At 39.8% G+C, this 20,517-nt stretch overlaps 2 protein-coding genes and 1 pseudogene across 9 annotated transcripts in view; all 3 read left to right on the plus strand.

Annotated features, from left to right (window-relative positions):
- LOC115871342 overlaps positions 1-2,050 on the plus strand; it is a 3,665-nt pseudogene extending 1,615 nt beyond the window's left edge.
- A 215-nt stretch (positions 2,051-2,265) lies between these two features.
- Positions 2,266-14,237, plus strand: RBM12 (RNA binding motif protein 12). Of its 5 annotated transcripts, none has more exons than XM_013007963.2 (3): positions 2,266-2,345; positions 7,794-7,878; positions 10,941-14,237. In XM_013007963.2, the coding sequence occupies exon 3, from the start codon at positions 10,963-10,965 to the stop codon at positions 13,729-13,731; it is 2,769 nt and encodes a 922-aa protein (XP_012863417.1). In that variant the 5' UTR covers positions 2,266-2,345; positions 7,794-7,878; positions 10,941-10,962; the 3' UTR covers positions 13,732-14,237. The 5 variants fall into 5 exon arrangements, with proteins under 5 accessions (XP_012863417.1, XP_045151173.1, XP_045151174.1 ...); XM_045295238.1 differs by lacking the exon at positions 2,266-2,345 and adding an exon at positions 2,515-2,756; XM_045295239.1 differs by lacking the exon at positions 2,266-2,345 and adding an exon at positions 2,789-2,909.
- CPNE1 (copine 1) overlaps positions 2,272-20,517 on the plus strand; it is a 42,633-nt gene continuing 24,387 nt past the window's right edge. Inside the window, exons 1-2 of one of the 4 annotated variants that reach the window (XM_045295246.1) lie at positions 2,272-2,345; positions 7,794-7,878. The gene's annotated coding sequence lies outside the window, so the exon portion shown is untranslated. Of the gene's footprint in view, positions 2,346-7,793; positions 7,879-10,999; positions 11,084-20,517 lie in introns of those variants that run through there. The other 3 variants (XM_045295244.1, XM_045295245.1, XM_045295242.1) reach the window with 3 other exon arrangements.

Below are 20,517 nucleotides of genomic sequence, written 5' to 3' on the forward strand. Positions count from 1 at the left end.
CCAAGAGGCAAGCAAATTTTGGGAATGATGAGGGCAACAAATGTATAGATGTGCTTTACACAATTGATCTATGTATTGTGATGAATTTTAGGAGCCCCAATAAATTGATTTAAAAAAAAAGAAAAGAAAAAAAACCCTTGGTAGATTATGCAAAAACTTAGGCCTCAATTTTGCACCCTTCACCAGAAGGCTGCTCTTGTCTTCTAATACTTAGTCCATGATGCTGATATTCATCAAGATATGGGTTATATATAGACTGGGGGTCTAGGACCAAAGCAGCTTGAGAACTGATTTTTATTTTTGAGAATTGATTTTCTATAATAAAAGTGGAAATTTCAGGAGGGGTCAGAATTATCCAGGTAGAAATACCTGCCTGGTGCTCCTGTTGCTAGACCAGAAAATTAAGAGGCATGGGAAGCAAGCCTGAGGAGAAAGTAATGGGACAAAGGTTCTGGAGGGACTTGGTGGGAGGAGGAGGCAGGGGAAGGGAGTAGTGAGCAAACAATACCACAGACAGGTATACAACTAGGGAATTAAAAGCAACAATAAGTTGGAGACTTGGATGTAGACATCCTGGGAATGTTGGAGCAACAGCAATCTAGCTGAGAGTGATGGCTAAAAGGCAGAAGGGCTAGTATGATGGTGGGAAAGAAGGAAGATAAAAGGAAACAGAGGAAAGATCTAGGAAGCAAAGCTCTGGATAGAGGTATAAACATAGGTGTGCACTTATGAAAATATATTAATAAAATAGAAGTATTGGTATGCATATATTTATATGGCAATATACTGAGGAAATGGACGGACTTTGGACCTCTGCTCAAGCCCTCCCTCAACTCAAGAACACTTTGTTCTAACAACCTGGCATTCTGTGATGCTCACCTTCCCAGCAGGACTGCTGAAGACAAAATGGGTGCAGCACAAGGAAATGTGGTGAAGAAAGCTGGTGGTGCCCGGCTATCAGACTCTCAAAAGATATAGCATATGGGGTCTTAAAGGATTGAAGTTAAACAAGCAGACATCTAGCAGAGAAGCAACCAGGCCACATGGAAGAAGCAAGCCAGCCAGTAGGATCATGAGGTGTTGATAGGATCAGGTAACAGGCATCAGAACACCCCAAAAACAAACAAACAAACAAACAAACAAACAAACAAACAAACAAACACATTGTTGAGAATGAGCAGGGGTCAGAGCAGAGACCCAAAACCTATCTGGAGACAATGGGACACCCTTCATCCTGTGACAGAGGGGTCACAAGGAAGGGATGAGTCACCAGGATGAAGTCTAGCACTGATGAAACACAATATTCCTCTGGTCCCTTGAGGCTTCTTCACTCCTCACTATCATTACCTCATCCTGCCTTTTCACTTCGGGCAAGGCTGGAGTATTTTACACAGGTACAAATAAGGGCTAAACCCCCTCAAGAACAGAAATGGGAGTAGTGCTACCAGGAGGGTAGGGTGTAGGTGGGGGAGGGGCAGGGGCAGAAACCTCAGGGAGAGATAAGATATGAAAATAATGATAATTTATCATTTATCAAGGGGTCATGAGGGTGGTGGGGAGGGAGGATAAAAAGAGGAACTGATACCAAGGGCTCAAATAGAACGTAAATGTTTAGAAAAGAATGGCAACCTATGTACAAATACGCTTGATACAATTGATGTATAGACTGTGCTAAGCGCTTGTAAGAGCTCCCAATAAAATGATCTTTAGAAAAAATAAAACAAAATCTTTAGAAAAGATAAATTAAAAAAAGATAAATAAAAATAAAGTGCATCTTTGAGGTGTTAATGAGGAGTGGTTGGTAAGGGTCCCAGAACTTTAATTTTTATACGGGGGGCGGAGCTCGGATAGGGAGGTGAGGTCTGGGTGATGTATAGGTATTATCAGAACTAGCGACTGGGCCCATTTAATCCTTAACCGAATGTGGGAGAAAGGCACCAATCTGCTCACAGGCTCTAAGAAACAATTTGTCAAGGTCCCTCAGGGGATGCGCAGAAGGAACCGCCTACCTCTCCCACCACACAGCGACACTCTCCGAAAGACGGGCTAATGCGGAAACGCGGCCCGGCCCGGGCGCTACAAACACCGGTAACTTCCGGGCCCGTGCCCGCTCGCCTCGATTGGCTAGCGCCGCTCGCTCCGTGACCTCACCTCGCGGGCCCCGCCCCTTTCTGGAACGCGGAGCGTCTGAGCGGGCTGGCGGCCATTTTGTGAAGCGGCGAAAGAGGTGGTGACTGCGGTGGGCTCCGGGAAGCCGTTCGGGCTGGGGCTGTCGGCCGCGGGGCGCAGGCACCCGCGCGGGGGGTAACGCGGGTCTGGGTTCGGGCACCGCGCAGCTCTCCCCGGTAAGACTCCCGCAGCCCCAGGACGGGCGGGGCTGTGCGGGGCTCGAGCCGCCCCTTGGTGGCCTGGGGCGGGGCCTTCGGAGGCCTTCTGGCCCGCCGCAGTGAGCGCCCCACACAAAGGGTCGGGGCTGGGCTGTGGGGCGTCGGGGGTGCGCCTCACACCTTCGAGGCCCGAAGGCGGAAAGGAACACGCAGCAGTCAGGATGGAACGGCGTCCCGACGTGGGAACGAAGCGAGGACGCCCCGGTGGTCTGAGGGGGAGGAGGCCAGCGCTGGGAGGCCCAGCAGCCTGCGAACTAACGGGGACTGCCTTGAGAACACCTGTATCCCGAAGCGGGCACCATCTTCAGTGTCCCTAATGTGGAAGAGGCGCTAAGTACACCTCTGCCCCGAAGCGAGGAGATAACCGTAGTGAGTCCGCCTCCCCGACCGAGTGCCAAGGAGGCCCCGGGGGCCTACCAGGAAAAGGGACCCGCACCTGGAGACCCCCGTGAGGGGAGCCGTCGCCGGCACCCCCTGCGAGTCCGGGAAGGAAGTGGCGCAGTAGCGGGCCTCTGGCCGAAGGTGGGAGGGGATTGCGTTGAAGCGCTTCCAAGAACCCACGCTTGTCTGGGGCTCACGCTGTAGGGTCGGGCCCATTTGGGGCTTGTCCGAGGAGGATCTGGCGTGAGCTGCACCTTCACAGCCACCTTGGGTGGGGACGGGGGTGCTTCTGGCGCTGTGAAGCGAGAAGGCCCGAGGGGGCTTTGGGTAGAGGGCGAAGGGAGTTTCTCTGGAGAAGGCTGGAAGTGCTAGTTAGCCACGTGAGGCGGGTGGGAGGGCCTTAGGATCTACAGGTTAGCGACGGGGACGGGCTCCAGCGCGGGAGGCTGAGCCGCCCAACTGGAATTACGTGAGCTCTTTGTGTGCCCTCCAGTGAAAACCCGGCGGGCCCCTGGTAAGGGTTCTTTTTAGGGTTGCTCGGCTCCCAACACCAGCTGGGAAGTGGATGCTGAGAGCTGCGGCCCTCGGAGAGCTTTCTGGGCTTTGGAGTGCTTGGGCCCTTTGATTCCCAGTAGTGTAAATTGGGGCAGTTGGCAGGAACCATTTTGTATCCCTCAAGATTAGGGTGGTGCTTGTACCACCACTGGGAAAACGGGTTTGCAACGGAAAGTATGTGGAAGAGGGAAGCTTGTGATTGGAGTTGTTTCTGTTCCAGCTTCTTCAGTGGTTTTAAACAGGTGTGGCTTCAGTAAATGCAGTATTAGCAACAGAAATGGCTGGAACCTTGTTACCTAGTTTATAGTGTTAATCCATCTGAGAGCGTTTGCAGTGGGGGAGGGGACCCACAAGTTTGGACTTGTAGGAAGTTTAATTATAAAAACACAAGATTGGTTATATTTGATTTTGAAATGTGGTAGTTTTCTTAGACTGGAAGACGGTTGGATTTAGTGTGGTGATGTCCAGGCATTTTCCAAGAATATTAAAAAGGAGTTGGGGAGAACTGTTTACAGGTGGGTCCAATAATTTGATGGTACTTTTTTTGAAGAATACAAAATGTTTGGTGGTGTGTATATGAAAGTGTTACTGAGGATGTGCTTAGTATATGGTTGGGCAGTATTGTTTAATGCAGGGAATGCATTTTATCATTTCTGTGTATCATTAAATTTTGGTTCTTTGCTTATGGATTATGATGTGTGATTTCAGCTTTACGTTCACGTTTGTTAGATGAAAAAATATGAGGGTTTAGAATCCGTTCTGGTAGTTTGGAACGTTTTGTTATGCAATAATGCCAGTGCATATTTTATAGTATTTCACCTTATCTGACATTCCAAGTGTTTTGATGAATATTTAGGGTTGGGTGTTGTTGATACAATTTATAGAAGTGAAACTTGTGGGTCAGTGTGTTCTAGGTGCTGGGACCCAAAGACAATGTTGATGCTTTTTGTGTTATATCTTGTAGGGAGCTCCATCATTCAGCTTATTTTACAGAGAACATTTATTAAGCCTTAAACAGGACAAGGACAAGATAACTACAGAGACCTATCATCTGGATAAAGGATACTATTAGCCTGAGGTTCTAATGATGTCCATAAATTAGCTCAGATGGAATTTTTCTTCTGTATTTTGAAGCATAACCACTAAGTGCCAACAATTGCTGGATAAAAGACATTCTTAGATATCCCTCCCTAAAATGCATTGATGGCTGATAATTTTTACATCTCCTGCTTGACTCACAAGTGCTTAAGAAATATGGAATAATATTAAATGGGATGAATATTAAATGTTTTATACCAACTAAGCAGAAAAATTGACCCAAGATAGGTTGATCAAATTTTATTAACTCGACCCATAGAGCTTATGATTTGCATAGTTAAGTTTAAAGCTTGAGTTTAAACCAGTAGTGAGTCTGAAAGACTGGTTTTAAGTAATATTGTTACTTTGAAGATTATAGAAAATTTTGTTGATATTTTAGGGTACTGAAAATTAATATCAGAATAAATTATTTGTTGCCTGTGAGAACTGGCTGGATGATAATGGGAAAATTGAGTAACATTATAAAAAGGATATATGTCTCATTAGGGTCCAAAGCACTCTTTTATTAAGATGATCATAGAATCTGAAATGCAATCTAAATGAGAGCAAGGACGCAAAATCAAGTTGACATGGTTCTGGTTGTTCATAATGCCTATCATATCCACTCCTTACAGCATTGTGCCCATTGTTGATCCCTAAGGTGTATGTTTGAGTGGTTGTTGGTTATTTCTTTTGGATCTGTATCTAGTTCTCCTGTACTCTAGTTTTGTTGCTTAAAGATCTGCACTTAAAGTTAAAATTGACTTAGTTGATAATGCATATCAGATGAAGAGTGGAGGTAATGAGGTTCTAGTTTATGCCTTGTCTTCTTGATAAAGAGTTGTCAAGACAATGTATTCTGAAATTCCAAATGATTGGAATGGCTACTAATTAAGGATATCTGCCTTGTTATGATAATTTACTAGCTTTTAACATTTTGTAACAGATACTCTAAATATCCGTGTATCTGGTATTTATAGAGCTGAAGCAAATACAGTGTTAAGACTTTTTTTTTTTCTAATTCCTAAGATAAAGTGAAAATACTAAAGCAGATTTCTTATTTTGGATCTTTAGAAGGGGATTTAATGGCAAATCAGGCACATGTTTTCCTTCTGTACCTTTAATGCTGTATGTATAGGTAAGACGTGTGCTTAAATGTTTTGTGGAGCATTGTTTATTAACCTCAAAATTCACCAGAGTTAAAAGCAGATGGAGTAGATTTTTCATTTGGGGACCTTGCATTGAGTTGATAGTTATATTTGGAACACAGATTGAGTTGGTTCCTTAAAAACAGTGATGTCTCTGTTAAATTGTGCTTCTTTCCAAAAGAAAATGTTAAAAACCAAAGAATAAAAATTAAAAATCATGAAAGCATTTCAATGTCCAGTTTCCTTTGGAAGGAAGAAGCGAGGTATGACACCAAATGAATGTTCTAGTTAATAGCTTTGACTTTCTATATAATTCTGGCGTGGATTAGGATGGGTTTCTATTCTCTCTAAAATAGAAAAGAATCACATTTATATGTAGATTGTGTAGTCTTTTGCCAGCTACCGTTGAGCATTTCAACTTTTTTTGTTTCATGAAAATGTCTTCTTTGAAAAAAAAAAAGAAAGAAAGAAAATGTCTTCTTAATTTCTGGCAGCCCTTTGGAGATTTTTTGAGTGAGTTCCCTTTGGGTTTAAGTGAGCCTTAACTTGTTATTCCCCAGATAGACAGATGATGCTTTCTTGGGCCTGGTAGGGAAGAGGCTGAGGAATCTGTTACCCTTGTCTTCCAGAAGGAGTCCTGGTGGCATAGTAGGTTAAGCATTCAACTGCTAACAGCAAGGTCACCATTTCAAACCCACCAACCTTTTCACCGGAGAAGGATGAGGCTGGAAACCCAAAGGAGCAATTCTGTCTTAAGGAGTCATTGTAAGTCGTAATTGACTCAATGGTAGTGGGTTATCTTCCAGGGCATATGCCCTGGCCTCATGTCAGACCTTTTAAATTGGAGTCTCCACTGGAGGACCAAGTGTTTATTACATGTTCTTAACTTAAAAAAAAATTACACATGTTCTATGGTCCATTGCACCAAACCTTTAGATTTAGAAATTAATAATTGCAGTAATTCAAACTGTTCCACACTGAACATAGTCTTACTAGAAGTAAGCTCTGCCCGGACCCCCCCCCCCTTTGAAATTTCATTTTATGAACCATTGGGTAAATTACTAGATGTAACTTTTGAATGAGGAGGTTTTAGAACTCTTCAGACCTAATTAGTAAGGAAAGATTTGTGCAACGTGTAAAATATTAATTGTAATGCCCTGGGCATTTGAAAGCTTTGGGACATTCTTAACATCTTTTTTGTGGCAAAACAATCTCATTGCCCTTTTAGTAATTTGAATAAATAATTAGGTCTTTAGTTTGCACTTGAGGAAGATTTGGTATAACCCTTAAAGAGTTTCAAAAATATGTTACTTTTTGATGATGAGAAAATATTAAGGTCACTGGTCTTTTGATTTCGAAAGATATATTTTAAAATGCGCATAATTCTGATTGGTAGTCTCCAATTGGTAATTCTATGAACTATAGCCATTTTTTTTCTACTTTGTTTCTCTGAATTAAAAGTGACTGTGTAAAGTTGTGTTAGCATTGGTTGTGTATACTGCTTGTGTTTGGTTGATAACATTAGTTTGGAATAAATTTTAGTGGAAGATGAGTGACATGTTTTTACTTTGAAAAATATTTTAAGTATGCCAAGCATTTTTAGTGATTTGTTTTGTTTTTCACAAGTTTCTTGGAACTGTTTTGGGTTAGAGGAAACACGCTTTTCCTTAATATTTGGAATCACAGTGGTTTTAACTAAGAATTAGTCCTTATAGCCAGAACTTTCACTTCATAAATGTTTGGTGGTAGTAGGTGATGTTTTTGTGCAAGCAAAGAAAACATATTGAAAGTAGTTGCAGTAATTTTCTTGCGTATCTTTTCATTGATGGATTAATTTGTTTAGGAACTATGATTATGTGAGCTTGTGTTTTTTAATAGAAAATTTGTTGAAGGCCTGAGATTTCTGTACTTCTTCAGGATACACTCTTTATTAGACCCAACTGATCTATCTAATTAAGTGGTAACAGCTGTGAAGCTGAACTTTTTTACTGCTTTCAGTTCATTTTCTCAGACTAATTTTGACACATACGCCGCTTTGAAAGATATTCAAATTTGATATCAGTACTAAGTAATAGTTATGTGAGGGATTTTGGTACATATCCTCCCCCCTAACCCTTTGGTATGCATTCTAATGAAGTACTCTGGTGGTTTCAGACTCGCCTTCTTAATGTACAGTTCAGTGTGGCCTGTGCCTGTTGTTTTGCTTCCTGCATTGATTTTTGCCTCCATTTATTCTCTATTGCAGTCTAAAAGTTGGTTTTAATTGGTTGCCCACAGGATTGACTTGGCCTCTACTTCTTGTTAAGAAAATACATCTCTTGTGTTATCAGGTAAGAGATTTTGAATAGAGGGTTTGTTTTTATACAAAATAAAATGAGTTGACTTAAATAACCTGAAACTAAATTGTGCCCGCCCTCCCACCCCCAAGCTTATCTGAGGGATGGAGTTGGGAAGTTGGGGGTTGGGTGAAATGGAATTGGGTCCTAAACAGTTGTTGCTTCCCCGTGGGGTTAGTTTATATGGATGCATGTCTCCTGTTGCATTTCTGATTGTTAAGGCAGTAAGTTGCTGTCTTTTCCTCAAGTAGCATTCTAGTTAAGTACAGGCGCTTGTTACTGCTATGGTTATTCATGTTCCCTAGAGGAGTAGTTAGATATTAGACTAATTTTAGACTTTAGAAGGAACCTTAATAAATAGAATCTAACCCTTGTTTTGTTATCTAAGACTAAAATGGGTTAAAATTATTTTTTAGGTTAGGTAGATACTTAGAATAGCAGGTGCTACATCTCATTTTTCAAACCCAAAAAACTGTTTTCTTCTGCAGGTGGCTTTATAATGAAATCTTTTGCTGTACTCATTTCTAGCTGGTAATTGAAGCAGATTTTCAGTAGCATATTTTATGTGTATCTTTAGACTTTTCAATAGATTTCTTCGTTCATCAGGCGATGGTTTAAAGGCTGTGTTGATGAGTTCTTGGGACCGAGTCAGGTTTTGTCCCAATGCAATCTAGCTAGCATTTCTCTCTGTCCTCTCAAGTTGTATGGAGTGCCTATCTTAACCGTGGTGTTTCCCTTATATAAAGTGTGGTAGCAAGTTTTTGAAGTCAGGTAGGAATGCTGCTCATGTTTGAAAATAGCTGCATATTCTAAAGCCAATACGGAATGCAGTTTTATAACCGAGAGCCTTCTTGATGAACTTCTTTATAGGCTGCTAAGTTTTAAATAAGGAGAAGAGTACTTGTTGGTGTGATTTTGTTTTGTTGGTTTTCTTTTGCTCTTTTTCTTCTTGACTCTTACAAACCAAAAATGAAAAACTTACCCACTCAATCCCCAAATTTCTAGTGTCTTATAATAGTCTCAGAGTCTGTGAGTAGTTCAGATGTTTTCAGCTGCCAACTGAAAAGTTGGCAGTTTGTGTCCATCAGAAGTACCTCACAAGAAAGGCCTGGTGATTGCTTATGGAATTACTTCTGGCAAATACTTTATATTTGAGCACAGTTCTGTTGTGACATACATGGGTCACCATGAGTCAAAATGAACTCATCAACCACTGGCTTACAATAGCCTCAAAAAGAGCATTGTTGATTTACCAATCCAACCAACTTTCTGGATTAAATTAAGTTGGTTTGTATTTTTGTGTTTGCAAACAAACAAAAAAACCCCGTCAAAGCCAAACACATTTCCTCTTTTGTGTACAGCAGGTAAGGGATTGCTATAGATTTACAGACTTTGTTGTATTCAGTTAATGTTTATTACTTGACATTGAGTAACTGCTTTCATGGAGTTTTAAAAGCCTTAGAGCTTGAAGGAAACATTGCCCCTGCTCTTATTTGAGAAGTGAAAGGCAACAAAGTTCAGTTAACTTGTAACCTTCCTAAGGTCACTAGACCAGATAGTAGGCATAATTTATTTTTTAAGTTGACTTTTCAGATAGCTTGGAAAATACCCTATATGGTTGACCACCGTAATTTTAAATTGTTTTTCTTGTTCTCAAGAACTTGTTTTTTTTATCATATTTTACAAAGGCCTGCCCTTGTACTTAGGAACCATTAGAACTGAAATTTGGAATAGATTTTTTTGGGGAAAATAGATTAGACATGATCTAATCATGTCTGATTAGATCAAACATAGCTGTGACCTAAGGTGATCATTGAGCGACCACGCATCCCACCAGAGTTACATGTTAAGTCAAGGACTGAAGCAATCATTGAATAAAGCTCAATTCTACCTCTTCTAAACAAAAACTTCATAATTTTAATTACCTATGTGGAAGAACAAGATTTTTTCCCCCCTCCTGTTTTTTCTTTATTTCCACTTTTTAAATGGGTGGTTTGGGATTGTGTCATTAGATCTTAGTTTTAATTACCGTATATACTCGTGTATAAGCTGAGTTTCCCAACACATTTTAAATGGTGTTTTTGTGGTAAAATTAGGTGCCTCGGCTGATATTTGGGTTGGCTTATACTCAAGTATATGCGGCAAAATCAACTTTGATGAACTGTACTGTAACCAGGTTCTACTTTTGAGGTGGTGAATTATATATATCAGATTTGGCTATTCCTTTGAGTCTTAGTTTGTGCTAACCTTGTTGATAATAGTAATTAGAGCTGTAAGGGTGATTAGGATTAAATCTGGAATCAGTTCTCATTTGCGACTTGATTCTACTTCAGTGTTGAGTGTTACTCATAATTTTTTCTTTTTTTTTTTGTTACTCGTACTTTATTAGTATTCTCGTTTTTGTTGGATTTTGAGACTCAACCATGTAAAATGACACATTCTATGAAGTTGTCGAAGTTTATAAGGAAGATGCTAAGCAATGTTTTGTTGTTGTGTGTGGTTTTTAATTCAATTTTCGGTGAGGATATACACAGCAAAATCTAATCCCATTCCATAGCTTCTAGGCATAATGATCTGAGTGTCATTGATTGTGATAAACATTGTGATAAACTTTTTATTTCTGTTCTATACTAAGCCAATTTTAAATATTAATTTTCATGCAACCATTGCACGTTTTTCTCTTAAAGATTATTAAACTGATACTTGCCTCAACATACGTGTTTCTTTTAAACTATACTGAATAATCAGTGCTTTCTGTGATGTAATTGGTGATTTTACTGTCCTATGGTTCTTTTTTTTAATCCTGAAACTTTTGAGTTTTAGGGTCTAATTGTTTCTTGAATTAATCCCTCTGGAAGTAGAAATTGTCTAGGTTTTACACTGTTAATGGCATGTAATTTTCAGTTTTTATATTATCCAAATCAAAGAAAGACATTGCTGTGATAGCTCCAAGGGCGTATTTGAGGGCTTAATATGGTAGTTGGTCTTTCTTGTAGCTAAAAACTTGGTGTGATAAACAGGAGTCTGACCTGGCCGTTGCCTTTTTTCATCTGCAGGTGTGTATGGTTTCAGCGCAGCATGGCTGTGGTCATCCGTTTGCAAGGTCTCCCGATTGTGGCGGGGACCATGGACATTCGCCACTTCTTCTCTGGATTGACCATCCCTGATGGGGGCGTGCATATTGTAGGGGGTGAACTGGGTGAGGCTTTCATCGTTTTTGCCACTGATGAAGATGCAAGGCTTGGTATGATGCGCACAGGTGGTACAATTAAAGGGTCAAAAGTAACACTATTGTTGAGTAGTAAAACAGAAATGCAAAATATGATTGAACTGAGCCGTAGACGTTTTGAAACTGCCAACTTAGATATGCCACCAGCAAATGCTAGCAGATCAGGACCACCACCTAGCTCAGGGATGAGTAGCAGGGTAAATTTGCCAACAACAGTACCCAACTTTAACAATCCTTCGCCCACTGTAGTTACTGCCGCCACTTCTGTTCATGAAAGCAACAAAAACATACAGACATTTTCCACAGCCAGCATAGGGACAGCCCCTCCAAATATGGGGGCTTCTTTTGGGAGCCCAACATTTAGTTCAACAGTTCCGAGTACAGCCTCGCCAATGAACACAGTCCCACCGCCACCAATTCCTCCAATCCCAGCGATACCATCTTTGCCACCGTTGCCATCCATTCCTCCAATACCAGTACCTCCTCCAGTACCTACGTTGCCTCCTGTGCCTCCTGTGCCCCCAATCCCTCCAGTTCCCTCTGTGCCACCAATAACTACGCTGCCACCCATATCAAGCATGCCGCCCCTGAACCCACCACCTGTGGCACCTCTGCCTGCCGGAATGAATGGCTCTGGAACACCTATGAATCTGAATAATAACCTGAACCCTATGTTTCTGGGTCCACTGAATCCTGTTAATCCTATCCAGATGAACTCTCAAAACAGTGTGAAACCACTGTCCATCAACCCTGATGATTTGTATGTCAGTGTGCATGGAATGCCCTTTTCTGCAATGGAAAATGATGTCAGAGATTTTTTCCACGGGCTCCGTGTTGATGCAGTACATTTGTTGAAAGATCATGTGGGACGAAATAATGGGAATGGATTGGTTAAGTTTCTTTCTCCTCAAGATACATTTGAGGCTTTGAAAAGAAACAGAATGCTGATGATTCAACGCTATGTGGAAGTTAGCCCTGCCACAGAGAGACAGTGGGTAGCTGCTGGAGGCCACATCACTTTTAAGCAAAGTATGGGACCTTCTGGACAAACCCATCCCCCTCAGATACTTCCCAGGTCAAAATCGCCCAGTGGGCAGAAGAGATCAAGGTCAAGATCACCCCAGGAGGCTGGTTTTTGTGTTTACTTGAAAGGGCTGCCATTTGAAGCAGAAAACAAACATGTCATTGATTTTTTTAAAAAGCTAGATATTGTGGAAGATAGTATTTATATAGCTTATGGACCCAATGGGAAAGCAACTGGTGAAGGCTTTGTAGAGTTCCGGAATGAGGCTGATTATAAGGCTGCTTTGTGTCGCCATAAACAGTACATGGGCAATCGCTTTATTCAAGTTCATCCAATTACTAAGAAAGGTATGCTAGAAAAGATAGATATGATTAGAAAAAGACTGCAGAACTTCAGTTATGACCAGAGGGAGATGATGTTAAATCAGGAGGGGGATGTCAGCTCTGCCAAAATCTGTGCCCACATAACAAATATTCCATTCAGCATTACCAAGATGGATGTTCTTCAGTTCCTGGAGGGAATCCCAGTGGATGAAAATGCTGTACATGTTCTTGTTGATAACAATGGGCAAGGTCTAGGACAGGCATTGGTTCAGTTTAAGAATGAAGATGATGCACGTAAGTCTGAACGGTTACACCGTAAAAAGCTTAATGGGAGAGAAGCTTTTGTCCACGTAGTTACCCTAGAAGACATGAGAGAGATTGAAAAAAATCCCCCTGCCCAAGGAAAAAAGGGATTAAAGATGCCTGTGCCAGGTAATCCTCCAGTTCCAGGAATGCCTGGCACCAGAATGCCTTGCGCCGGAATGCCTGGCGCCGGGATGCCTGGCGCCGGGATGCCTGGCGCCGGGATGCCTGGTGTTGGGATGCCCGGGGCCGGGATGCCCGGTGTAGGGATGCCTGGTGCAGGAGGTGAAGAACATGCTTTCCTGGCTGTAGGATCAAAGGAGGCCAACAATGGGCCTCCATTTAACTTTCCTGGTAATTTTGGTGGGTCGAATGCCTTTGGGCCACCACTTCCTCCCCCAGGATTAGGAGGAGCCTTTGGTGATAGGCCTGGTATACCGTCAGTTGGAAACAGTGGTTTGCCTGGTCTAGGACTGGATGTTCCAGGCTTTGGAAGTGGACCAAATAATTTAAGTGGGCCATCAGGATTTGGTGGGGGCCCTCAGAATTTTGGAAATGGTCCTGGTAATTTAGGTGGCCCCCCTAACTTTGGAAGTGGCCCTCCTGGTCTTGGAAATGCTCCTGGGCATTTGAGTGGGCCACCAGCTTTTGGGCCAGGGCCAGGGCCAGGCCCTGGCCCAATTCACATTGGCGGTCCCCCTGGTTTTGGCTCTAGTTCTGGAAAACCAGGACCAACAGTCATTAAAGTACAGAACATGCCCTTCACTGTGTCTATTGATGAGATTTTAGATTTCTTTTATGGCTATCAAGTAATCCCAGGCTCAGTGTGTTTAAAATACAATGAAAAAGGTATGCCCACAGGTGAAGCCATGGTGGCCTTTGAGTCTAGAGATGAAGCCACAGCTGCTGTCATTGATTTAAATGACAGGCCTATAGGGTCAAGAAAAGTTAAACTTATATTAGGATAGCTGTTCACCTCAGTTCTTTGTAGGTTAGATCTTCATAGTACTGTGATTAATGCATCAAGATTGTTTTCCTAGTATTTCCAGGTTAGAACCTGTGGATTGTTTAAATTACAAATAGATTGGTTTTTCCATAGCATAAAGCATTGGTTGATGTTTACAGAAGACTCAATACCAGAATAAACATTGCTGTATGTTACAGTAGAGCTATCTGAAGTGAACACAAAAAGTATTTTGGCGTACCATTTGAGAAACTATTTGTAAAACTCAAATGACCACATAAAACTTATCAAGAAGTCTAGATTGATTTTGTTTTGTACCATATGAGATGAAGAAAATAGAACTGTCAGTAGAGCTCATTAAGTGCTCTTGCCAGCCATTGAAAAATTGAAATTGGTTGCTCCTGGAATTTGGTTTAAAGCTGGACAGATTTGCTTTGTTACAGGGTCAAAGCTTTGTCTAAAGTCTTCATTTTCTTTTTAAATTGAATAAAATCTCTGTATACAGATTCATTGTATGTACCTTTATTGCTTCTGGAGGATTCTTGCTGTATGGACAGTCCTGCTTCTGAAGTTGCTGCTTTGTTTGCTTAACTGTGACTCATTTGTAAATGAGCAGAACTATGTTTGTTTTTAATATAAAATTCCATACTCAAGTTTAAGCTATAACTTTAAATTTTTATTTCTAATGTCACACAACTGTGTGGGTAAGACATTTGCCACAACAATAAAACAAGGAGTCCTCTACTTACCAGAATTTAAATTTTGATTTGATTACCAAGTTTTAATTTAACAATGTTTATGGATGGCATCAAAAACAAGAAACAACTTTTAATAGTCAGCGTTTAAGATGCTTGGTTTGAAATATGGTCCATGGTGAACTACTTGTTCAGGCGATTTCCATCTGTCCCAATTTATGTGAAATTTTGTCCTGCTACAAACTAAAGAGGGGTCCATTAATAAACCATCATACCTTGTAGGTTTTTAAAACTGAGGTTGAGTTATTAGCTTTGTTAGCAGTAATGTTACTGAATAAAAAATCCATCAGGTTGGTGATTGATAGACATTTAATCGTATCCCTGGAAGGCATTTTGGTATAGTTGTTGATCAGAAAAGCCTGTTTATAAAAATTCTTCATGCAGACTACAAGTACAGTTGCCAGAAAGAGACTCCAGGCTCCTTACATACTCTGACATTCAGGACACTAAGGGAGGTTGTTTTATCAACTAAGCCTCTGATGGATAAATGACCTTGTCATGAAAGACATTAACCTCTTGTTCACTGCCACAAAAGGCACTACTTCTGGTTACTTTAATTCTTAGTTACAATGCTTTTATGATGTGTCACGTTATATTAAAAATATACAAATGAGTAGTTGGTAAGTTATGAAAAACACATTTTTTTTATGACCCTCTAGTCTTGGTTTGAAACATCACCTTTTTTTTTTTTTTTTCCAAATTGGTGTACTTACAAATAGCAATCTTTTAAAATAAATAGTTCCTATTTTTAAAAAATCAGTGCCTTTTTGGTTGCAAGTCAGTGCGATACTGAAACAGAGCGCCGTGTAGTGGCAGCAGTCCCATTTGTGTGGTAAGATTTGGAAAGCTTTTTCATTTCTACATTAGAGGATTGGCAATACAGGATTGTATAGAAAAGAATTGTTTGGACTTTTAAAGAAGGAGCTGGCTTTGTTGTGAATCTTGATAATTCACAAGTACAAATTTGCTTTGACAGATCACTAGATGTTTCCATAATTTAAAAAGCAGTATGATGTTTGTGTGTGCTGTTCGATTTAAGTTTTCTGTTAAGTAATCATTTCTCATTCCAAAGAATACCAAAAACTTCAGCGCTATTTGGGAGTCTTTATTTCAACTATAATTTTTTTTGTTTCTGAAAATCTATTTGAGAAAGAATGGCTTGCTTAAAAAAAAGATGGTCTTTTTTTCACAGTTTATTTTGGTCCTTTGCTCATACATATTAAATATTTCATACTTTTGCAGCTGTTTTGTTACTTCTACAATTTAGATATTGAAAAGGAAAACGTGATTTTATTGTTCATCGAAATGAAATAAAATAGTGGTTTGTGTAGAATTTGGAGAGAACTATGTTCATATTGGTTGAATCACAACAGTGCTTTTTTGTTGTGAAATGTAATTAAATGCAATGGTCCTTGGAACTTGATCTTTGTGTATCAGACTCATTAACTTAGTGCTAATTGCTAAGCAAACAGTTTATCTTGTTTTGAGTGTTGGAAGTTTCTGGGTTTTTTTTTTGTTTTTTTTTAAATGATTGAAAATATATTCTGTGAAACTTTTCACACCCCTCCTTAAATTTCCTCCTAAGTAGGTTTGGGTTGGGAAAGAATTTGTTATTTTCTCATTTCCTTTGTATGGTCTGAAAGATTTGTAAAGCTTTGCTTAAAGTTGTGTGCATCTGTAAACACTGTCTTGATATTTTCAATTTTCTGTGAAAATTTCATTGTCTGACTTCGGTGACTCTTGCATTCCTGGACGAGTATCTTTTCCATTAGGTTTATTTTTCTCTCCCTTGAGTTTTTATTGATGTTCATTTTTCTTTTGGTTTAAAATGATGAGAAATCGACAAAATGTATTTTATAAATAAGCAAGTTTGTGAACTTTTTAACTTTTCAGTGAAATGCAAGCCGAATTTAGAGGTGTGTTCTGTGCTTAAAGTTTGGATGTATAATCATTGGTACTTTTGTTTTTCTTTATTGCAAAAGTGTTGAGCAAAATACGGTTGCTAGCTCTGTACTCCCAAGTTGTTCAGGCATTGACAAAAAATTCCATTAGAAAACTTCTAATTTAGAATTTTAAAGAGTAATATTCAATGTAATATCCAACATAGTTAAGGTCGACCCTAACCCACTAGATGAAAATCTAGGTCTATATGGAAGTGGGTAAATTTAACTTTACATATTGGGTAGAAATAACCAGCTTGGGTAAAAATTAACATTGCACGAAAGTATTATAAACTCCCCTTTAAATGATTCTGTCATTGTATGTAGGAGAGGGCCTAGTGTGTAAAAAGAAGTTTCAAAAAACAAACTCCACTTACTAACTTTAAAGAGCACTTGACAAATGAGTATATATATGTATATATATATATACACACACACACACACATTCCTAATCACATTTTGGAATGAATTTCTGGCAGTAATGTAAAATTATTTCCCATCTGCAAAATTGCCACACACAACCGTTTTATTGGCGGTTCTGCAGTAAAACTTTAAAAACCAAACAATAAATTGGCACATTGCCAATATAGGCACAACACTCATTGCCAGCAGATAAACTGCCTTGGCATCCTTCAACAGAAGATTATAAAGATGAAGTCTACTGTTCAATAAACTTGTCAAAATAAAGCAGCCTGATGCTTTTAATGTCTTAAATACAAAGGGTACTGACCTCTTAAGATACTGCTTCCTTTGGAGAAGTGAAGTCAATGTCATAAACCATTGTCAGGGGTTGATTTTTTTTTTTTTACTCCTAAAAACATTTTGTGCCTTTGGAGTGAATGAGTTGGTGATCTTGGTGGTAATAATTGTTGGTCATATCCTTATATGCTAACGCTGAAGTGTGGAAAGAAGAGGAAACCTGGAAAAGCAGGGAGGAAACTTGATCCTAGGTCAAATCCCATGGTGTTTACCTTTTCGGAATTTTATTTTTGTGTGTGGTTAGCAAGTGGATTCAGAAAGAACTGAAAACCAGGTGTTCCGTTAATGGAAGGAATTTTAAACAATGTGAATATGTACTAATTACTGTTGGAAATGGCACAAAATCTATGTCAGTTGCACACACCTCTTAACACTTAGTATTTCTTTTGTGTTTTCGGTATTTGAGTGTATTTGATGAGAGAGAAGGGAGAGGGATCAACAACATTGCTTCTTTCTGACACCTGTGTTCTGATTTTGTTTTTTAACATTTGTACTGAAAAAATGAGCAAATGAAAAGTTTTCTTGGACTCCAGTCTTCCACCTCCCACTTTATAAAAAATAAATTTGGATTAGCATTGCAGAGAAACTAGTGGACTGCTGATAAGCACGATCCTTAGAAAGTATTTATCATTTTTATCTCTGTCTTTAAAAAAGGTCAGCCTGTGTTTGAGTCTGAATACCCAGTTTATCGTCTAGGTGTTGTTTTCCAAGTTAAGTCCCAGAAAAAAATCACTGAAGTAAAATCAGCTACCTAAAGAAACTCAGAATAGGCTTACAACCTGAAAGGAATGAACTGTGATTATATATTTCCTTTTCATGCTTGAAAAGGCTCCATCGCTTTGATAATATATTGTTTTCTGCCCTACTAGCCCACACCAAGAAATGGTCCTCAATTGTGTGCATCATCACCATTCTGTAATCCAACACAAAAAAGTAGAATTTGCTTTTATGAGACAATAGGATCCTTCGTTAGAGACAACCTTTAATATTTTGTTTCATTCTAAACTTTTTAGAATAAAATCTGATAGATCACATTGACTTGTAAAATGTTTTTAAAAGAATGTATACTAGTGCTGGCAAAATTCTCCAATTGTATAGTGACATTTTCAGGGAAACTCCTCCTGGTCAACAGCATAAGCAAATTCCTCTCATATTTGTGCCTGCACAGGTAAAATGTTAGTACTGTGCTGCTCCTGAGTTTATTCTTGGCACTTGGAGTTACTTTGTGTTAGAGATTCTCAAAAGCATCCTTTCTGGATTGACAAAAGCTAGCAATGAGCAACAAAGATTGGATCAACTTTTTTACATATTGCTTTACTGAAGAGACCAGATGGGCCTAAAATGACCTGATTTGTAGGCCAGGGAGAGAGGGCACTCTAAAAGTTTAGGGGCAGGAAATCATGTTGAAATTTTTTTTTTTCATGATATCTCAATCATTTTTTGGGGGGGAGATCTTACAGATATTGTAATAATTTATAATTAGGTCAAGCATGTTTATACAATTGTAGCCACTATCAGTTTCAAAACATTTTCATTCTTTAACTCCTTGATATCAGCTCCCTTTTTTTCCCTTCCTCCCCTCATCCTACCCTCCTGGAGGAAATTCCTATTAAAAAAAAATTTCCAGCCCCAATGACCTGCCCGGTGAAAATGTGGGATGCATAGAGCATAGGTTCCCAAGCGTATTTGGCCTATCACATACACCTTCGCCCCCCATTCAGAAAAAATTACTTGGGGGCCCTCCTGGCAATGAAAAACATTGTAAATCTAGGATAATGTTTAGGTATCATCTTACAAAGTCCCCTTGGATTGTTTCAGCACCTCCGAATTTTTGGAAAACCATGGCATAGAGGCACATAGCCGCTGTAGAGAAGCAGCATGTGTTGGCATCCCAGCTCTGTCAAGACTTAGTGTTTGAATTTGGTAGTTATAGTTTAATGCGATTTTTTTCTAATCTGATGAGTGGCTACAAGGGATGTTTGGGTAAATGGAGCAGTGGTAACCAGCAAGAGAAAATGAGTTGCATAACACCTTTTACTAGTGCTTACTCCCCCTCCCACCTTCATTGTTTACTCCGCCCTCTCCCCAAATCCTTGCATCAGTTATCTCTATGCATCCACTCCTAGGTTGAGTTTTTCTTAAACTGAACACCCCCTCACTACCATCTAGTCTTAGCCTCATAATTGCTGGCGAGGTGATAGTTCACTCACAGCTCTCAATGAGTAATAGCTGTGGTACATATCAAATGCAGCAAGCATACTGCGTCATCACAGGTCTCCTGTCTACCCTCATGTAGTGGGAGAGGCCTAAGTCACTTAAGGCATCTTAAAATTCTGCTGTTGATGAAATGACGCTGCTGATTTCCTTTTGCCCACTTGGGGGAAGTGAGTTAATACCCTCTGTATGCACCCTCTGTGTGCTTATATATTGATTTGCAATAAAAGCTACTTATTTATTGTATTGTGGCCTGTTGGTCCATTAGCATTCCTGTGTTGTAAATCTGGCTAAAGTGAAAAGATTAATCCTGTTGCTACTCACAGAAACGTGTGCCATCAAATCTATTGTCTCACTGACTCCATACAATTTCCAAAGCTGTAATCTATGGAAGCTGACGTATGCTGACCTTTCAGTTCCCAGCCAAGTGCTTAACCACTGCTCCACCAAGGCTTATTAAAATAAATACTGCCGATTACCTTTGCTGCTTTGACCATTGAACTAACCAGGTGGGTTTCAAAGGCTGCATAATTCTCTTGGAAACATCTGTTGGTATTAAGTTTACATGGGTCTATTACCCTCTGGAAGCTCCTGTTGAGCCTACTTGGACCTGCAGGCTGAGTTGCAAGACAGCTGATTAGTCAGGGCATCAGGCTGGTGACGGTTTTAATAATACCTGGCCTCGAAGGGTAAAGGAACCTTTTCATCTCTTCAGTAATCTTTAACTGCTAAATGCCATATCTAAACAAATTACTTAAATTAGACATTTATAAACTACAGTTTAGTGAGCTGCCTCCAAATTTAGCCACATATATGTATAGTTATAGCTACCTGATAGTTTTCTTTTTAGATTTGGCTAGATTTGTTAGGTTTCATTTTTCTATATGAACTGTCCACCCTTTAAGTCTTATTTTATGCGCTAGTCCAGCTCTTTCTGAAAGTTTTCTCTGGTAGAAATGTTCTAATTTATACTAATGTAGTAATTAATAGCACATGTATTTGTTAAATTTAAATGGCCACATTTGGCTAGTGGCTGTTGTATTGGACAGCACTGTTCTTGACTCCCAGAATAAAAAGCCCCATTCATGTCAGATCTTAAGAAATCTCCATTTTAAAACACTT

Source organism: Echinops telfairi, unplaced genomic scaffold, assembly GCF_000313985.2.
Source record: "Echinops telfairi isolate 266 unplaced genomic scaffold, ASM31398v2 ScPeMD7_5592;HRSCAF=6446, whole genome shotgun sequence".
In the NCBI taxonomy this organism is placed as follows: Eukaryota; Metazoa; Chordata; class Mammalia; order Afrosoricida; family Tenrecidae; genus Echinops; species Echinops telfairi.

Coding starts and splice junctions, on each gene's coding strand:
- RBM12 (XM_013007963.2), top strand. CDS start 10,963: ATGGCTGTGGTCATCCGTTTGCAAGGTCTCCCGATTGTGGCGGGGACC.